The 20,803-nt window shown below is 44.5% G+C and overlaps 1 protein-coding gene across 1 annotated transcript in view; it reads right to left on the reverse strand.

Moving 5' to 3' along the window:
- Positions 1-313: 313 nt before the first annotated feature.
- The window catches only part of LOC121283185 (AP-2 complex subunit alpha-2-like), a 133,986-nt gene continuing 113,496 nt past the window's right edge, over positions 314-20,803 (reverse strand). The window contains exon 17 of the mRNA XM_041197413.1: positions 314-498. Coding sequence (XP_041053347.1) covers positions 329-498 — 170 coding nt within the window. The 3' untranslated portion in view covers positions 314-328. The remainder of the gene's footprint in view (positions 499-20,803) is intronic.

A 20,803-nucleotide genomic window follows, 5' to 3' on the forward strand; every position in this document is an offset into this window, starting at 1 on the left:
AACTCAAAGGCCCAGGGATTATTACTGGAATGTCTCTTATTTAAATTGGTCATTACCTGGAATTTGTCAGTCTAATCCTGGATGTTATCCAGGTCCTGCAGGAGTTGTGAATGGAAGTGAAAACTAGAATCATCAGCAAACAGTTTCAATTCTGACCTGTGGTAAAGGTAACATCATTGCTGAAGAAACTGAAGATAGCTAAGTCAAAGCAACTTTCCTGAGGAACTCCTTCAGTGCTGCATGGGCTGTGATGACTTGCCTTTGACAACCACATTCATCTTTTTTGCATTAGGTCTTATCCAAGCACTTAGAAGCTTTTTCCTTTGACTCACATTGACTTTGGTTTTGCTAGCGTCCTTGGTACCATGGACAGTTGACTACTGTCTTGATGTTGAGTGTAGCTACTTTTGGCCTGTCCTCTGGTATTCAGTTGTTGTATCCTTATCTGATCAAGTTTGTGATGCAGTCCATCATTAAGTAATTCTGCTAGAACACAAACTGAGATTTGATAAGTAGGTTATTGGTTAGTGTGTGTCATTTAATGACATTATCAATCACTTCCTTCATCATTTAACTACCACTATATCAGTCTCACAATCATCAGTAGAGCGGGTTGATTTATCCTGTTCTGTGTGTCTGGCACATCCTTGGGCAATTTGCCACGTGATTAGGTAAATGCCAGTGACAAACCTGTCCTAGAACAGCTTGGCTAGTAGAACTCTAATGTCAGGTCTCCAACACAAAGCCAGGGCCATAGACCTTGTAGTTTCCAGTGCACGTAACTATTTTATTACATTGTGTGGAATGAGCCAAACTGGTTGTACACTGATACCTATGATGGTAGCACCTCAAGAAGAATCTAAATAATGTCACTAATTCACCACTTTTAGCCAAAATAATTTTCAAGGCTTTGAACATTGTATCTTGCATTCATTGTGGAGGATGGGGATAGTCACAGAGCCACCTCCTCCTCCTCCTCTTAGTTGCCTTGTTGTTCACCAATATTGTGAACTGGCCATAGTGGGGCTCCAGAGGCTTGCTCCAGTCCACAGTCATGAAATTACTTAGCTTTGTCTATAGACTTCTTGTTTTGATGTTTAGTGTGCAGAGACACCTGTGGACCTGCAGTGGTTTCACTAAGTTCTTATCTCATTCTATGGTATGCCTGGTATTCCTCGACATGTTCTTCTACACTCTACATTGACCCAGGCTGGGTGATCAAGGTGTGAGAAATGTGCTGAGCCACAGATTGTACTGGCATATAATTCTGCTGCTGTTCATAGCCAGAATTCCTCACAGATGCCTAGTTTAAAAGTAATAGAGCAACATGCCCCACTTGGCATGGTGGGATTGCCACATTAAAACATGGAAAATGTCCTCACTGTGAAAACACAAACCATGACTTTGTCAATTCCATTTTCCTGTGCCAGGCAGGCTGGTGATAATGAGCTCAAATAGGTTACTTCCTTCTATTAGGTCCCTCAATAGCTGACACAGGCCCAGTCAGATAGCTTTAGTAAATGCCAACTTGATCAGTTAAGGTGCTACTGAGTCATTCTTGCTGCTGAAGTTCCACTTTGGATACATTTTGCACCAATATGTCCCTCACAGCATCCTCTAAGTGACATTCAGCAGAAGTTGGAGCTGAGACAACATGAGGTTTCATTCCTTCTACTCCATATAACCCAGGCAGTGAAAAATAGAACTGGAGCCTAATCTTTACATATTTATAAACTTCTATTTATGGAAATACATATTACAAAATATGCATTCCCAGCAATCACAGTTTCAGAAAAGCAGAATACTGCAGAGGCTGAAAATCAGAAATTAAAACAGAAAATACTGGAAATACTCAGCAGGTCAGGCAGCATCTTTGGAGGGGGAAACAGTTAACATTACAGGTCAATGGCCTCTCATCAGAACTGGGAAAGGTCAGAGATGTAATAGGCTTTGAGCAAGGGGTGGATGGGACGAGGACAAAAGTAAGCTTTGTAATAGGGTTAAAGACAGTTAGTCTTCCAGAGCCAAAGGGAATGGTGACAGAACAAGAAACAAAGAAACAAGAGATGTGCCAAGTGTGCTGCTAACTGAAAGCAAAGATTAAGAGAAAAACTGAAACAGGCAAAGAAAAGGAAACAAAACGGTTGCCGGAGGGTGGTGGTGCGGAAAGAGTTTATGCTATGAAATTGCTGAACTCAATTTTGACTCCAGAAGGTTGTAAAATGCCTAATCAAAAGGGAAGGTGCCATTCTTCAAACTTACATTCAGCTTCACCAGAACATTGCTAAAAACAGAAATATCAGCGTAAAGCAAGGTAGAGAGTTAAAATGACAAGCTGCTGGAAGCTTAGGATCATGCTCACAGACGAAACAGAGGTGTTTTGTAAAGCAGTCATCCATTCTGTGTTTGGTCTCCACAATGGTCTACACATTATGTACAGTGACTACAGTAGGCTAAATTGGAAGAAGTACATGTAAACTGTGGCTTCACCTAGAAAGAGTGTTTGGAGCCTTGGGCAGTGAGGAGAGAGGAGGTAAAAGGACAGGTGTTATAGCTCCTGTGTTTGCATGGAAAGTTGCCGTGGGTAGGGGAATGGGGTGTTGGGGGTGATTGAGGAGTGAACCAGGGTGTCATGGAGGGAATGGTTCCTTCAGAATGCTGAAAGTGGAGGGGTGTATCACGCTGGATATGACAGAAATGGTAGTAAATGATCTGTAGAACCCAGATGCTGGTGGGATGAAAGGTGAAAACAAGGGAACACTTGTGATTCTGGAAGGGAGGGGAAGGGATGAGAGCACAAGTGCAGTAAATGTAATGCACACAATCAAGGGCCTTGTCAACCAGAATGGGTGGGAATCTTTGAATGAAGAAAAGAAAGGACATTTCAAAAGCACTGATGTGGAAGGTTGCATCATTGGAATAGTTTCAGTCTGCTCCTACATATAGAAGGAAGCAAATACCCACCACCTGAACACAATTAAACACTCAATAAATGTACAATTAACATTTTTAACCTTGTTTGGTCTAATGTCATGTGACTTTCTGTGGAAGAACTCCAGAGCTTTGATGTGGTGTCTATAGCAGACCTAGGGTTCTGCACCATACAGCAGGGTGGTTAAGTCAATGGCCTAGTAGTTTGATTAGACTCTTCAGCTTAATGCCATGCTGCTTCCAAGTAAGCACTTCTGAAGTGGTCACTATTGTAATGTGGGAAACCCAGCAGTGAATTTGTGCAAAGCAAGCTCCTACAAATAGCAAATTGATAATGGCCTGATAATCTGTTTTTTGTGAAGCTGATTGAGGAATGAATATTAGCCAGGGCATCGAGAATAACTCCCCTGCTCTTTGAAATAGTGCCATGGGATCTTTTACATGCACCTGAGAGGGCAGATAGGGCCTTGGTTTAACATCTCATCCAAAAGACAGCAGCTCTGGCAATGCAGCACTCCCTCAGTATTACACTGGAGCATCAGCCTGGATTTTGGTGCTGAAATCCTAGAACAGGACTTGAACACAGGAATAGTTAAGTCCCTAAATAGTTGAATCCCTAAAGATGCCATTCTCCTGAAGGACAATGTCTCAGCCAGCAAGAAACATTTTCCAAGAGTGCAACAGAAGGCGATGCAATTCATTTATCCTTTAAAGGGTCACCTTTAAAAGAAATAGCTGACAACAAACTCTCCATCTTTGCTGGAGTCAAATATTGAAAATTCCAAATGATGAATATAAAATCAGATGGATTTTCAAAAATTCAGACCTAGTTGGGCATGTGGAAAATTTTCATTAGAGTATTAATGGACTTAAGTTGCCATTGGGAGACTGTTGGGTGTAAAATTGATTGGGCTGGATTTTACATTTACTGGGAAAGTGACAGTTCTTGCTGCTGACATCGAATTAAATACAGAAATGTGTATCGCAATCCCCATGGTGAGAATTACAATTTGAAGAATTTCAGCTTCATTGAAGTCCAGAAGCATTGTGCAGTGTAGGAGAAAACGGCAGACAGCTGTGGGCATGGCTTCCCTCACAGCAACATAGAAACTATATAGACTAGGTAGCTTCAGTGAAAAGACATTGGAGTCAGTTTTAGAAATGAGGTCCTATGGTTACATACTATACAGAAGGCTTTCAATTTTATCAGTTTTGCTTTAGAGTTAACATTTTCAGCAGGATCATCAAGGTGTATACCAATCTATATTTCGCAGCCTGAATTCAAGTTACTTCTTATGCATAACAATCATGTACAGCAGCAAAAAAAACGTTATTAAAGGATAAATTCTCTAATTAGAACAATTCATACCTCAAGGGGAATGGATCTACTTTTACATCATTCCAATGATCAGACCATAAGGGTCTGCTAGTAGTAGTAGCTAAAATTGCTTTGTGCATCCATCTGATGTATCTACTTTGGCAAAGGTATTAACCTATTTAAAATGAATGGGTAATGTCTACTCACAAAAAGGGAGAGAGCTCTGTCATTTTAAACATTTGACCACTGATAGCGCTAACAGTAATTTCTAGGTTTAATGCCCTAATGTCCCTGCCAAATAAGCAATATGTTGGTCGGAAAAGGTTCCTGATTAGGCTTAGAAGGCATAACTTCATCATATATTCAAATAAGACTTATAATCATGGCTATCTGTTACAATGAAAAAGGTAATGAAAAGCCAAGTATTACCCCAGACAATATGTTGATTATATTGGAACTAAAATGTGTTTTTTTTACTTTTTAGAAATTTGTAGGTTTAGATTCGAGCGGTTGCTGCAAGTTGTACTACTGTGAACAAAGAAAATGTAGGTATTCTCGCCATTGCAATCAGAAACTTGTTTCAAAAAAGCTGATTTTGTAAAAATTAAACAATTTTGGTAAGGTTTTTTCACATTATGGGTTACACAAGCAATAATGATTCCATCATGCTAATATTGACCATGCTACAACTAATCACTGTCTGCTTGATGCACTGCTTTATGCAAATCCAAACTCTAACACCAAGGCATAGCAAATCTCAGTCACAATGATGTGAGATGGAGATTATATTGCTCACTAAAGTACTTTTGGGGTTTTATAAATTAAAGATCCTGTACAAATGTAAGTTGTTGTTGAAGGAAGTAGACAGATTGTTGAATAAAATTTCAGGAGAGAATACTGAAAAAATGTTAGTTTGCTCACACATACATAATGGTGGAGGCCTGAAGGTATGTTGTTTGGTGTTCGGAAGGACCTGGGCCTGTACGTAAATGACAGAAACATAACATGCAGATACAGAAAGCAATTAGGAAAGCAAGTGGTATGTTAACCTCTATTACATAAGGATTGTTAAAGAGTAAAGAAGTCTGACTATAATTTATAGTGCCTTGTTGAGATCACACTGGAGTGCTGTGCATAGTTTTGGTCTCTTTTTTTTTATTCCTTCATGGGATGTGGGCTTCGCTGGCTAGGCCAGCATTTATTGCTCATTCTTAATTGCCCTTGAGAAGGTGGTGGTGAGCTGCCTTCTTGAACCGCTGCAGTCCATGTGGTCTGGGAACAGCCACAGTGCTGTTAGGGAGGGAGTTCTAGGATTTTGACCCAGTGACAGTGAAGGAACGGTGATATATTTCCAAGGCAGGACAGTGAGTGACTTGGGGGAGGGAGCTTTTAGGTGGTGGTGTTCCCATGTTTCTGCTGCCCTTGCCCTTTTAGATGGTAGCGGTCGTGGTTTTGTAAAGTGCTGTCTAAGAAGCCTTGGTGAGTTCTTGCAGTGCATCTTGTAGATGGTACACACTTGCGCCAATATGCGTCGGTGGTGGAGAGAGAGAACATTTGTGGAAGAGGTGCCAAACAAGCAGGCTGCTTTGTCTTGGATGGTTTCAAGCTTCTTGAGTGTTGTTGGAGCTGCACTCATCCAGGCAAGGGGAGAGTATTCCATCACAGTCCGAGTCATTAGGGGTCACTAGGGAAATGGTACTGAGCAAATTGATGGAGCTGCAGGCTAGCAAGTCTCCAGGTCCTAATGGACTACAGTCTTAGGGTCTTAAATGAGGTGGCTAATGAGGTAGTCAGTAGCTGGTATTCATTTTCCAAAATTCACTAGATTCTGGAAAGGTTCCATCAGACTGGAAAGTGGCAAATATAACCCCTCTATTCAAGGAGGGAGGGAGGCAGAAAACAGGAAACTATAGGCCAGTTAGATTGACATCTGTTGTGGGGAAGTTGTTAGAATCGCTCATTAAGGAGGTCATAGCTAGGCACTTAGAAGCAGTCAAGGCAATCAGGAAGAGTCAGCATGATTTTGTGAAAGGGAAATCATGTCTAACCAATTTATTGGAGTTTTTTGAAGGAGTAACATGCGTGGTGGATAAAGGGGAGCCTGTAGACATACTGTACTTGGATTTCGTGAGGTCATTTGATAATGTGCCACATCAAAGGATATTATGGAAAATAAAAGCGTAGGTAACATATTAGCATGGATAGAAGATTGGTTGGCTGGCAGAAAGCAGAGAGTGGGCATAAATGGGTCTTTTTCAGATTGTCGGGATGTGACGAGTGGAGTCCCACAGGGATATTTGCTGGCATCTCAACTTTTTACAGTTTACATCAATGGCTTAGATGAAGGGAGCAAAGACATGGTCACTAAATTTGCAGATGACACAAAGATAGGTAGGAAAGTATGTTGTGAAGAGGACATGAGGAGGTTGCAGATCGATATAGATAGGTTGAGTGAGTGGGCAAAGATTTGGCAAATGGAGTTTAATGTGGGAATACGTGAAGTTGTTCAGTTTGGCAGGAAGAACAAAAAAGCAGAGTATTACTTAAATGGAGAACGGTTGCATAATTCTGAGGTGCAGAGGGATCTAGGTGTTCCAGTACAGGAGTCACAAAAAGTTTGTGTGCAGGCACAGCAAGTAATTAAGAAAGCTAATGGAATGCTATCCTTTATTACAAGAGGGATTGAACATAAAAGTAAGGATGTTATGCTTCAGTTGTACAAGGTATTGGTGAGACCACACCTCAAATAGTGTGTGCAGTTTTGGTCTCCTTATTTAAGGATGTAAATGCATTGGAGATGGTTCAGAGGAGGTTTACTAGATTGATACCTGGAATGAGTGGGTTGTCTTATGAGGAAAGCTTGGACAGACTGGGCTTGTTTCCACTGGAGTTTAGAAGAGTGAGGGGTGATTTGATTGAAGTGTACAAGATCCTGAACAGCATTGACAAGGTAGACGTTGAAAGGTTGTTTCCTCTTGTGGGTGAGTCCAGAACTAGGGGACACTGTTTTAAAATTAAGGGTCACCCTTATAGGACAGAGATGAGGAGAATTTTTTTTCTCTCAGAGTTGTGCAACTTTGGAACTCTCTGCCTCAGAAGGTGATGGAGGTGGGGTAATTGAATATTTTAAAGGCAAAGGTGGATAGATTCTTGTTAGACAGGGGAATCAAATGTTATTGGGCTGTAGATGGGAATTGGAAATCGAAACGCAAGATCAGCCATGATCTTATTGAACGGTGGAGGAGGCTCAAGGGGCCGAATGGTCTACTCCTGTTCCTACTTCTTATGTTTTGTGTCTTGTAGATGGTGGACAGGCTTTGGGGACAGGCTTTCCTTACTTAAGGAAGAATATACTAGCTTTGGAGGGAACACAATAAAGGTTCACTAGATTGATACCTGGGATGAGGAAATCATCCTTTGAGGAGTGATTGAGTAGAATGGGCCTATGGTCCCTGGAAATCAGAAGAATGAGAGGTGATGATATTGAAACATATAAAATTCTCACTGTAGATGGGTAGATGGGAGGATGTTTCCCCAGCTGGGAAGTCCAGAACTAGGGATCACAATCTCAGGGGGAAGTGGTGGTTTCACTGGACTAGTACCCTAGATATCCAGGGTAATGCACTGGGGACCCAGGTTCAAATCCCACCCAGCAGAAGGTGGAATTTGAACTCAATAAAAATCTGGAATTAAAAGTCAAAAGGTAACCATGAAACCATTGTTGTAAAAACCCATCTGATTAATGTCCTTACCTGGTCTGACCGACATGTGATTCCAGACCCACAGCAATGTGGTTGACTCTTAAATGCCCTTTGAAATGACATCACAAGCCATTCAGTTCTCAAGAGCAATTAGCGATGGCCCAGCTAGCGATGCCCATACAAATTTTAAAAAATGGAGTCAGCCATTTAGGACTGAGATGAGGAGAAATTTCTTCACTCAGAGTTGTGAATCTATGGAATTCTCTAAGAGAATATTCCAGGCAGAGATTGCTAGATTTTTGGTATTAAGATGATAAGTGGATAGTTCAGGAAGGTGGACTTAAGTTGGAACATCAGCCATGATCATATTAAATGACTTATTCCTACTCCTATTTCTTATGTTCTTATATGGTGAAAAGGAGACCAATAGGAACCAGGGTGAAAAGTAGTTCAATTATCTCGAGATCGGTAAAAAAAAAGTTATAGTTATATTAGCATATTTCAAAACCTCATGTCATCCCAAAGCTACTGGGGAAACACAGCAGCCAATTTTCACACAGCCAGGTCCCAAAAAGAGCAATAAAATAAACAACCAAATAATTTGTTTTAGTGAAGCTCATTGAGCAATAAATGTTGGCCAGGATGCTGGGAACTCAACTGCTCCTCTTCAAATAATGCCACTGGATGTCTGACATCCACTTGAGAGAGCAGACAAGGTCTTAGTTTAATGTTTCATCCAAAGGCACCTCCGACAAGTTACTGGAATGGGCTTTGAAATGCAACTCCTTCTGAATTATAAATGACAGTGCTACACTACTGAGCCAAGTATGATACCTAGTTAAAACAGTTCCTTGCATATATGATGTGCTCCTGCTGTCTCAGTGCTGGTTTCCAATAGGCATAAAAAGCTACAATGGATACTCACCACAGGAAAAGAGAATGACAAGTTTAGGATGGGAAACTGAGGTCATGGCTGGAGGGAAATATTTTGAAAGGAAGGAGCAGGGTGGTAAAATGGAGGAAACTGGGATATGGGGATAGACAAATCCTGAGGAACGACGCAATAACTAAACAAACAGCTAATGATGGTGGAGTACAGTGGAGTAAGGAGAGGTTCACATTTACAGAATATGTGCGTGTGTCTGTCTGTGCAGGACTGAATGATAATGGGGTTACAGGGCAGTTTGGGGTGGTGACCCCTGGAGAGATTTGGACAAGAATTTTGAAATCAACATACTTGGGCACATGGAGTCCTTTGAGAGGATGGAGGTGATCAGAGTATGGCCCTTGGCATGGGTGAAGAACATGGCTGCAATGTTTTAGACAAATTGAAGCTTTTAGAGGGTTGATATGAAGAGGGCATAGTAGAAGCCAAGTCCTAAGGCAACAAAAAGCTCTAAACACAACTTGAACACACCAACCCAATATTGCTGGCACATCTGGAGTTTAGTTTTTACCAAATTTATGACCAGTGTTAGAGAATAACAGGAACATCAACACATTCTGTTTGAGGAGACTTGATTGATTTAGGATTGTGGTAAAAAGTCTTAAGTTTCTGCATGGAAGAAATTAAAGGAGGAAATAAGCCCAGTTTTCTTCGTTCACAAACTTCAATTTTCTCAACTCTATGCTCTGTGAAGCTCATTTAATCTTCTTAGGGAAGGTTATTCCCATCCCCAAACACATAAGGAAATTTCAAAGATTTAAAGCTTAAGTATTTAATCTTCAATCATATGTTAGTCATCCTTTGCTAGTTGCTTTCAATTGCATAACATTTCCATGACAACTTTTGCTGAGATGCAGTATCCTGCACACAGGAAGGTAACTGGTCCCTGGAGAAGCAGGTAGTCTGCTAGTAACTGTTTCCTATCCCAAAAATCCTGCTGCTGGATGTTACCGTGAATAAAGGATGAGTAATCTCTAATGTGTATAGCACCTTCTGTCAAGTTCAAAGCACATGGCTGTGCTGAGGATGCCGATAGGCTGTTTAGCTGCCAAAGCTCATTCCAGGTTTCTTCTATATATCCCTGTGAATTTCTAACTTTACAGCTGAGGGGTTAAGCAGTGTAGAAGAGGAAACATTGACAAGGTTAATCCTTACCATATCTTAATCTCCCAGCAGCCACAATCAGACTGCTCTGCCATTGCCATTATCAAATACCTAAATACCAGAGTTGACCTAGGTATTTTACAGCCGTGTCATAGTCAGAATGTTCTTCTCCTTCCTTGTGATCTGATTTCCAATTGCCAGTATTATCAGAGGAATTTCTGAGTTAGACAGCTCCATCAGGAGATCTTTGAGTGTAGCGTGATGCACAGTGATTTAAAAATCGAGACATTTATAAGCCTCAAAGCTTGAATTCCTGCAATGCAGAAAGGTGCAGTTTTGGCAACATCACCACCACCCTCTGGGTTTGAATAGGATGATCTGTAACCATGTGCCATGGAGGAACATCAGTCACTGCCAGCCCAAATACCTAGCAGCACTGGCAACTTTAATAATTGCCAAGCTGATGAACAAACTGGTCCACATCAACCTACATTAATAAAGCCAGTAGCAATATAAATTTTTGGTTCCAGGTGATACCAAGCAAACATAACAGTCCCAAGAAAAGTGTTGCAGAGGGAGCAGGGGACTAGCAAACAGGCCCAAATAATCTCAGGTCCTGCACTAGTTCAAGAAATTACAGCACAGAAACAGGCCATTCGCCCATCTGCTCCACAAACCTCCTCCCACATTTCTTCATCTAACTCTATCAATGTATCCTTCTATTCCTTCATCGTCCCTCATGCGCTTGTGTACCTTCCCATTGTGCTATTCGCCTCAACCATTCTTCTGGTAGTGAGTTCCACAATCTAGCCAGACTTTACATAACGAAGTTTCTTCTGAATTCCCCATTGGATTTAGTGATGATTCTTAGATTGGTGACCACTAGTTTTGATACAAGCGGAACACCTTCTCCACATCTACCCTATCATAATGGGTCTTAAATAATTGGACTTAATGTGGGAGGCATGACTGGGAAATTGCAGAAGACACAAAAATCAGCCCTGTAGTTGATAGTGGAAAGGATACATCAATGATTTGGTTGAGTGGGCGGAAAAGTAGCAAATGGAATTCAATCCAGAGAAATGTGAGGTAATGCATTTTGGGAGGACAAACAAAGGAACGGAATACTCAATAAACAGGAGGATACTGAGAGGAGTAGAGGAAGTGAGAGACCTTGGAGTTCATGCCAACAGGAGAGGTAGATAAGGTGGTAAAGAAAGCATATGGAATTCTCTCCTTTCTTGGACAAGGTATTGAATACAAAAGCATGGATGTAATGTTGGGACTGTATAAAACACTGGTTAGGCCCCAGCTGGAGTTGTGTGTATATTTCTGGTCACCACATTATAGGAAGGACATAACTACTCTGGAGAGAGTACAGAGGAGATTTACAAGAAAGTTGCCAGGGTTTGAAAATCACAGCCAGGAGGAAAAATTGGATAGGCTGGGGTTGTTTTCCTTTGAACAGAGGAGACTGAGGGGTGGCTTGATTGAGGTGAACAAATTTATGACAAGCCTCGATAGAGTAGACAGGAAAGACCTGCTTCCCATAGCAGCGAGGTCAATTACCAGAGGGTACAAAATTAAAAGATTAGAGGAGACATTAGGAAAAGCTTTTTCACCCTGAAAGGTGGTAGGATCTGGAATTCACTACAAAAACAGAATTACCTGGAAAAACTCAGCAGGTCTGGCAGCATCGGCAGAGAAGAAAAGAGTTGACGTTTCGAGTCCTCATGATCCTTCGACAGAACTAGGCGAATCCCAGGAAGGGGTGAAATATAAAAACAAAAAAACTGCGGATGCTGGAAATCCAAAACAAAAACAGAATTACCTGGAAAAACTCAGCAGGTCTGGCAGCATCGGCGGAGAAGAAAAGAGTTGACGTTTCGAGTCCTCATGACCCTTCGACAGAACTTGCGTTCGAGTCCAAGAAAGAGTTGAAATATAAGCTGGTTTAAGGTGTGTGTGTGGGGGGCGGAGAGATAGAGAGACAAAGAGGTGGAGGGGGGGGGGGTGTGGTTGTAGGGACAAACAAGCAGTGATAGAAGCAGATCATCAAAAGATGTCAACGACAATAGTACAATAGAACACATAGGTGTTAAAATTAAAGTTGGTGATATTATCTAAACGAATGTGCTAATTAAGAATGGATGGTAGGGCACTCAAGGTATAGCTCTAGTGGGGGTTTTTTTTTATATAATGGAAATAGGTGGGAAAAGGAAAATCTTTATAATTTATTGGAAAAAAAAGGGAAGGGGGAAACAGAAAGGGGGTGGGGATGGGGGAGGGAGCTTACGACCTAAAGTTGTTGAATTCAATATTCAGTCCGGAAGGCTGTAAAGTCCCTAGTCGGAAGATGAGGTGTTGTTCCTCCAGTTTGCGTTGGGCTTCACTGGAACAATGCAGCAAGCCAAGGACAGACATGTGGGCAAGAGAGCAGGGTGGAGTGTTGAAATGGCAAGCGACAGGGAGGTTTGGGTCATTCTTGCGGACAGACCGCAGGTGTTCTGCAAAGCGGTCGCCCAGTTTACGTTTGGTCTCTCCAATGTAGAGGAGACCACATTGGGAGCAACGAATGCAGTAGACTAAGTTGGGGGAAATGCAAGTGAAATGCTGCTTCACTTGAAAGGAGTGTTTGGGTCCTTGGACGGTGAGGAGAGAGGAAGTGAAGGGGCAGGTGTTGCATCTTTTGCGTGGGCATGGGGTGGTGCCATAGGAGGGGGTTGAGGAGTAGGGGGTGATGGAGGAGTGGACCAGGGTGTCCCGGAGGGAGCGATCCCTACGGAATGCCGATAAGGGAGGTGAAGGGAAGATGTGTTTGGTGGTGGCATCATGCTGGAGTTGGCGGAAATGGCGGAGGATGATCCTTTGAATGCGGAGGCTGGTGGGGTGATAAGTGAGGACAAGGGGGACCCTATCATGTTTCTGGGAGGGAGGAGAAGGCGTGAGGGCGGATGCGCGGGAGATGGGCCGGACACGGTTGAGGGCCCTGTCAACGACCGTGGGTGGAAAACCTCGGTTAAGGAAGAAGGAGGACATGTCAGAGGAACTGTTTTTGAATGTAGCATCATTGGAACAGATGCGACGTAGGCAAAGGAACTGAGAGAATGGGATGGAGTCCTTACAGGAAGCGGGGTGTGAGGAGCTGTAGTCGAGATAGCTGTGGGAGTCGGTGGGTTTGTAATGGATATTGGTGGACAGTCTATCACCAGAGATTGAGACAGAGATGTCAAGGAAGGGAAGGGAAGTGTCAGAGATGGACCACGTGAAAATGATGGAGGGGTGGAGATTGGAAGCAAAATTAATAAATTTTTCCAAGTCCTGACGAGAGCATGAAGCGGCACCGAAGTAATCATCGATGTACCGGAGAAAGAGTTGTGGAAGGGGGCCGGAGTAGGACTGCAACAAGGAATGTTCCACATACCCCATAAAGAGACAGGCATAGCTGGGGCCCATGCGGGTACCCATAGCCACACCTTTTATTTGGAGGAAGTGAGAGGAGTTGAAGGAGAAATTGTTCAGTGTGAGAACAAGTTCAGCCAGACGGAGGAGAGTAGTGGTGGACGGGGATTGTTCGGGCCTCTGTTCGAGGAAGAAGCTAAGGGCCCTCAGACCATCCTGGTGGGGGATGGAGGTGTAGAGGGATTGGACGTCCATGGTGAAGAGGAAGCGGTTGGGGCCAGGGAACTGGAAATTGTTGATGTGACGTAAGGTGTCAGAGGAATCACGGATGTAGGTGGGAAGTGACTGGACAAGGGGAGAGAGAAGGGAGTCAAGATAACGAGAAATGAGTTCTGTGGGGCAGGAACAAGCTGAGACGATCGGTCTACCGGGGCAGTTCTGTTTGTGGATTTTGGGTAGGAGATAGAAGCGGGCCGTCCGAGGTTGGGAGACTATCAGGTTGGAAGCTGTGGGAGGGAGATCCCCAGAGGAGATGAGGTCAGTGACAGTCCTGGAAACAATGGCTTGATGTTCAGTGGTGGGGTCATGGTCCAGGGAGAGGTAGGAGGAAGTGTCTGCGAGTTGACGCTCAGCCTCCGCGAGGTAGAGGTCAGTGCGCCAGACAACAACAGCACCACCCTTGTCAGCGGGTTTGATGACAATGTCAGGGTTGGACCTGAGAGAATGGAGTGCAGTAAGTTCAGAGAGAGACAGGTTAGAATGGGTGAGAGGAGCAGAGAAATTGAGACGACTAATGTCGCGCCGACAGTTCTCAATGAAAAGATCAAGAGAAGGTAAGAATCCAGAGGGAGGGGTCCAGGTGGAGGGAGAATATTGGAGATGGGTAAATGGATCCGTTGAACTGGGAGAGGACTCCTGCCCAAAGAAGTGAGCCCGGAGATATAAGTTGGTTTAAGGTGGTGGGGGGATGGGGTTGGGTGGGAGGAGAGAAGTGGAGGGGGGTGGTGTGGTTGTAGGCAAAAGCAGTGATAGAAGCAGATCATTAAAAGATGTCACAGACAGCAGAACAAAAGAACACATAGGTGTCGAAGTTGGTGATATTATCTAAACAAATGTGCTAATTAAGAATGAATGGTAGGGCACTCAAGGTATAGCTCTAGTGGGGGTGGGGGGAGCATAAAAGATTTAAAAATATTTTAAAATAATGGAAATAGGTGGGAAAAAGAAAAATCTATATAATTTATTGGAAAAAAACAAAAGGAAGGGGGAAGAAACAGAAAGGCGGTGGGGATGTTTTTTGTTTTTTTTTGTTTTTATCTCTGGAATTCACTGTCTGGCTTGGTGGTTGGGGAAGAAATCCTCAACTCACTTAAAAGGTACCTGGATCTGCACCTGAAGTGCTGTAACCTGCAAAGCTGCGGACCAGATGCCGGAAGACGGAATTAGAATGGGTGGCTAGTTTTTTCAGCAGGCACAGACATGGGCTGAATGGCCTCTTTCTGTGCCTTAACTTTTCTATGGTTCTATAGTCTTCAAGAATTCTATCAGGCCACCCCTTAGCTTTTTTTTTTAAGAGAAAGAAACCCCAACCTGTTCAGACTTTCAGAACTCTACAAGCATTCAATAAGTCATCAACATTTGCTTATTACAATAACTGGGTTAAGTAAACTTTTTTTTATTTCAGGTATATGCAACTTAAAAGCTTATCCTTGTTTATTGGGCACACTAGTATCAAGTGCAAGCAGGAATAACCCAGAAATTACTGCTGGCAATGTGAGCAGAACACATTTGTACAATATATCCACTGGTTTCACACAAATATTCAGCCATTTATTTAAAATGGGTTCACACATCTAATATTATAGAACCACTTATGTACTTAGTCCATAACATCACGGCCACATTCCAGATTTTGACAGACATAGCTATTTTGGTTTAACTTATGCTAGGATGTCGCAATTGGTTAAATTTGGCCATAAGGAGCTTTATTCTAATTATCTAGAGTGTTGATTAGGTCCTATAGTTGGAATGATGGACAAGGTAGTGAACAGAATCATGTACGCTTGCAATACCATATCAGTTTGAGACCATATCGAAGGGGTGGGGGGAGTTAGCATGTTCCTGAGACATTTGCATCTATTATGTTGGAATAAAAAGACATTGTTTACTGATTAACAATTGGCCACATTACACTGGTGTCTATCTTCTGGGAAATGGGAGCTATGTATGTGTGGCCTGTGTAAGATCACAGGAACCATGACAGAGCATGAGCCATTCCCCAGATGATGCTATCACGTAACTAGGTATAGGGCAGTAAATGTAAGGATATGAGGTCCACTTCTAGGAATGATTGTTGATCCTGTACCTGAGAGAACATCAAGTGTGGACCCAAAATTTGTAACAATTACTAGCAGCAATTTCTGTGGTCTGGTTTTAAATTCTCAAATGTTTGATTACTAAAATTATTAAGGAACATTTCACTGTTCTCATCAACTCATCTCAAATGTTGGATATTACTAAAAGGTCCTTTATCATTTCTACTTCTTTCACAGCACAATGTTTACCTGTGAACTACACAGACACACTAAGGCTTGATGGCTGTGAACTGAACGTCACCATGACCCGTTGTGAAGGACATTGTGAATCATCAGCTGAGTAAGAAATCATCAGTGATATTACAAACCCAAAGCTTAAATGTTCAGAAATACAAAAGTATATAGAAAAGAGGTATTCAGCCAAGCTCAGTTCCAAGAAAATCAGCTACAAAATACACATACTGAGGGCCAAAATTCAAAACACAAAGCAACAAATTTGGAGCTAAACATGAAAAGATAATAGTTAATGAAAGACTGCATAAATTTAGCTTTGAATTGAGTTTGAATTCATTGAAGTTGAAACACTCGTTACACTTAAGGAAATAAAATGCAAAACATTTTCAGTGAAGGGTAGAATTACAGACACAAGGGGGAGATCTGTGATGTTGGTGGACAATAAGAGATGTCCCAGTAGATTGGTATCAGATACATGCAGCTGTCATTTTAAAAAATGCAACAGGTCAATAAACATCTGTATTTTCATAAGATTGGGAAAAGAGAAAATGGGGGAGAGGGTGGTCAAAAAATATAAGATAATCCAGCTCCAGAGAGGGAGCTAACAGGTTGAATGATATGGAATATTCTTAATAGAACATTGCATGTTGATGTGAAAGATCATCTCAATAAGATCATAGAATGACATTAAGGAAAGTAATATGTGAAGAACTAAGTAAGGAAAAAGACATCACGGAGGCTCACACAGATAAAAAGTGATAGAAAGAACAGAAACTATGGGCAGAATTTTCTGGCTGAAGTGTGGGTGGCAGAGCCCACAAGTCAGCGCTTAAAATGTCATGCAACGTCGCATCCCGACGTCAGCGTGCAGCATCGCGGTATTTCGGTCGGCGGGCGCGCATAGCAGCAGGACGCTTACCTGCCATTAATTAAAGGCCTCATTAAGGCCCTTAATTTGTCAATTTTCCAGGATTTTGAGGAGCCTGGACAAACTTCGGGTTGGCGCACGGGTCCAACGGGCAGGAGATTTTTTAATAAAAGTCATGCACTGGTGGGATATGTGGACTCAGAGGGGATGTTCATGTTTTCCACAAAGTTCTAACTGCAGAAAGAGTTTTAAAGTTGCGTGTTTGATGGTTAGCAGTTCACATCGATTCCAAGAGCTTTTTGTGTACTTTGAAACCAGTCTGCAGAGTTATCTTTCTTGGGGCCTGCAACTCTCCAGAGGCCTCCATTTAGCCTGGGGGTATGGGTTCTGACATCTCCACTGGAGGCAGCTCCTCTGAGGAGGAAGGGAGGGATAGAATAAGGAGGAGGCCAGGATTGGACAATCAGCCTCCAGGGGAGCCACCTTTGGGAGGCCAGGCGCAGGCACAAGGGGCGCAGGGCCAAGAGGTTGTCCAAGGTGCAAGGGGCTGCAGAAGATGCCATTATCCTGCTGCCAGGGTAAACAGGCGGCGAAGCAGCTACCTCAATATGACTGAGGTACAGTGGCGAAGGAGGCTCCGACTCTCAAGGGAAACAGTCACCTATATCTGTCAGATGATTGGCCCTGAGATATCTCCTAACTGTGTGGGTGGACACCCCACGCCAGCGACTCTGAAGCTCACAGTTGCCCTCCACTTCTATGCCTCTGGCTCCTACCAGGGCTCGGTGGGTGATCTTTGCGATGTCTCCCAATCAGCTGTCCACACTTGTGTCAAGCAGGTTACAAACGCTCTGTTCAGAGGGTTATCCAGCTTTATCCACTTCCACTGCAACCAGGCAAGTCAGACACAGCGAGCCATTGGCTTCGCGGCCATTGCTGGCTTCCCCCGTGTCCAGGGTGCAATAGACTGCACACACATGGCCATCAAGGCGCCTGCAGGTGAGCCCGGTGCCTTCTTCAACAGGAAGGGCTTCCACTCCATGAACGTGCAGATAGTGTGTGATCACAGGATGCTGATTCTACAAGCCTGTGCAAGGAACCCAGGCAGCTCCCATGACGCCTACACCCTCAGACATTCCCAGGTGCCGGTGCTCTTCAGTGTCTCATCCGGCTGGTTGGATGGCTGCTGGGTGACAAGGGTTATCCCCTCAGAAGGTGGCTCATGACACCTCTCCGCCATCCAAGAACAGAAGCCGAGCAGCGGTACAATAGGAGCCACGGCACCACAAGGGCTGTGACGGAGAGAGCCATTGATCTTCTCAAGATGTGCTTCCGTTGCCTGGACCGCTCAGGGGCGCTCTCTAGTAACCCCCCCCCACAGATCAGGTCTCTCTGATAGTGGTAGCATGCTGCGCTCTGCACAATCTTGCGCTGGAAAGGGGAGATGCAGTTGACGATGAAGACCTTGACGCCCTGGATGAAGCTGCACATGATGAATTCAGCAGTGGCTAGAGGATGAGGAAGCACAGGGCAATGATGAGGGGCAGCACGCCGACCCGCTATTACACCAAGGAGGCAGGGACACCCGGGACAATTTAATCCAATGAACCTTCAGCTAGCTCCACACACATGGATCAGCAGGAACAGCATTGCCTGGTGCTTCCACACATGGCACTTAAGCGCTACATCTTCCACCTTATCAGCTACAACTAAGGGCTTAGTGCAGAAACATCAATGTCCATTCTAACACTCATGATATGTCTGTGAAAAAGAAAAATGCAGCACAAAAGAAACACCCTCAGCCACGGTAAGAAAAGTGGACTTTATTATGTCCAAAATATAACAAAGACTCCTCCATTGCAAACATAAGTATTTTGTTCCCCATTCTAAGGCCAACACAAAATCACCAGTGACATACCCGTCGAGTAACTATTGTTCCTTATGTTTATGTTTGCGGGTGCTATGTCTAGGTGCCGCTCCATCGGTCAGAGTGGCTTGTGAGACAGCCTGCTGACTCTGCTGTCCTGTTGACGTCGATGACCTTGGCGGGCGTCCTCTGGCCCATGGAGCCTGTGATGGCCCTGCCTGGGAGTGGCCAGTTCCAGAACTGGCACCTACCCAGTTGTTGCAGCCTCAACGGAAGCAACTTTGACTGGCAGAGGGGTGGAGGAGCTGCTGCCCTCACCCAGAGCGCCCTGAGAGGAGCTTGCAGTGACGACAGGCAGCTGCTGCGCCGACGTGAGGTCACACTGGACCTCCCTGCTCACCGCAGATGCATGGGTGCCGACCGCTGACGCTTGGTGGCCACAACATCTCCCACATTGGGAATGACCACCTGTGGTCAGTACCGCTGTGAGGGCTTGCAGGTCAGAGCATAATCCAATCAGAAGATTTTCCATCCGATCAAACCCCCTCTTCCATGAGAGTTGCCAATCTCTCAGTGGAGGAAGCCTGCAGTTCTGCCCTGAGGTTCATGCCTTCACGTGTACTCTGCCTGGACTCCTCCATTATAGAGACCAACTGAAGCACACCCTCATGCAACCCTGCCAGATGCAAACGCGATTCCTGCTGTTTGTCCTGCAGCTGCTGCATTGGTGACAACTCCAGAGGCACGTCATTAGTGCCGGACTCAGCATGTGCCTCGTCCCCTGCAGCCCTCCGGCTGTTGGCATCATCGGCACTCTCTGTCCCTCCCATCTCCTCCAGCGATTGTGAAGTGCCCTCTCCACTGTGACCTGGAACACTAGCCGATGGTAAATTCCTCACCAAGGTGATGTGCAGCAAGTTGCACGTCTTGGGCCTCAGGTGTGGAGGGGGTGCTGCGGTGTCTATGGGCGCGGCCATGTGGTGGTGATGCTGAAATTAACAGTGCATCAGTTAGTGTACAGTAAGTTAAACCTTTCATCCCTTCCCCACCCCTCCCCTCCCCCAGCCTCATAAGTCGCTCACCCTTCAAGACTCCAAGGAGACGAACATTGGTGGGGTGGAAAAGAGTCAACAGGAGGCCCAAACATTAGACACACAGACAGGCTGGTCAGATGGCCTCAGGAGTGCCATATGGCATGCTATGTACTATTAGAGTGGGGAGATTGCAGAGGTACCTGACCTGCATGCATGCTGGCCTGGATAGTTGCGGTGCTGAGGAAACATCGCAAACACTTGCAACGTTTGCCGTGGATCACAGGAAATTGAGAGGTCACATTATTGATCTTCATACCGTTAGGAGGGGCATAGACTGGATGGGCAGAAGGCAACATTTCCCCTTGGCACAGAGATGAGTAACGTGGTGGCATTTATTTAAGTTGAGTGCCATGAGGTTCACAGCTGAGGTGCTGAGGAGCTTTTGGACAGAGCAATGTGGGGTGCACTGGCTGAAAAGGTGGTGAAGGTCCCAAACCCCTTAAGATGCAATAAGTCTTTGGCTGTGCAGCAGCGATGCCATGGCATGTTAGGCCATGGGGATAGTGGTCACAAATGGGATAAGGTGACTTTGGAAGGTGGTGGAGACGCGAATCCTCGGATGAGGGACATTTGTATATGATCCACATGTCAGAGTGTCTCAGTCTGTGAATGAGAGTGTTGCAGCATTAACGATTGCAGCAGCCATCAGTGGTTTGGATGGTGGGCAGACAGTGAATGGGACTGTGGACCTCAAATACCTGCCCGCTGGATCCCAGCCTCGCTGCCCCCTGCTGCCCTGGCCGCCTGCCTCCTCCCCAGCTCCATGGACTCCTCAAATGTCGTGAGGCACTGGAGCAGGGCATGCCCACCTCCAGTCCTCTGGCACTCCCGCTGATTGAGTTCACATTTTGCTTGCAGAACAGAGAAGAGGATTTATTGGGGCTGACAGCTCATTAACTCTGCACGCGCACACTGCACCCCAACCACAGTGGCCCGTCTGAGGCCTCCAGCAGCTCCTGTCCGCACTACTGTTGATCAGTCCCCAGAAGATGGTATGGCTGGTCCCAACCCCCTCCCAACGGC

The sequence above is a fragment of the Carcharodon carcharias genome, chromosome 10 (assembly GCF_017639515.1).
Source record: "Carcharodon carcharias isolate sCarCar2 chromosome 10, sCarCar2.pri, whole genome shotgun sequence".
Classification (NCBI taxonomy): Eukaryota; Metazoa; Chordata; class Chondrichthyes; order Lamniformes; family Lamnidae; genus Carcharodon; species Carcharodon carcharias.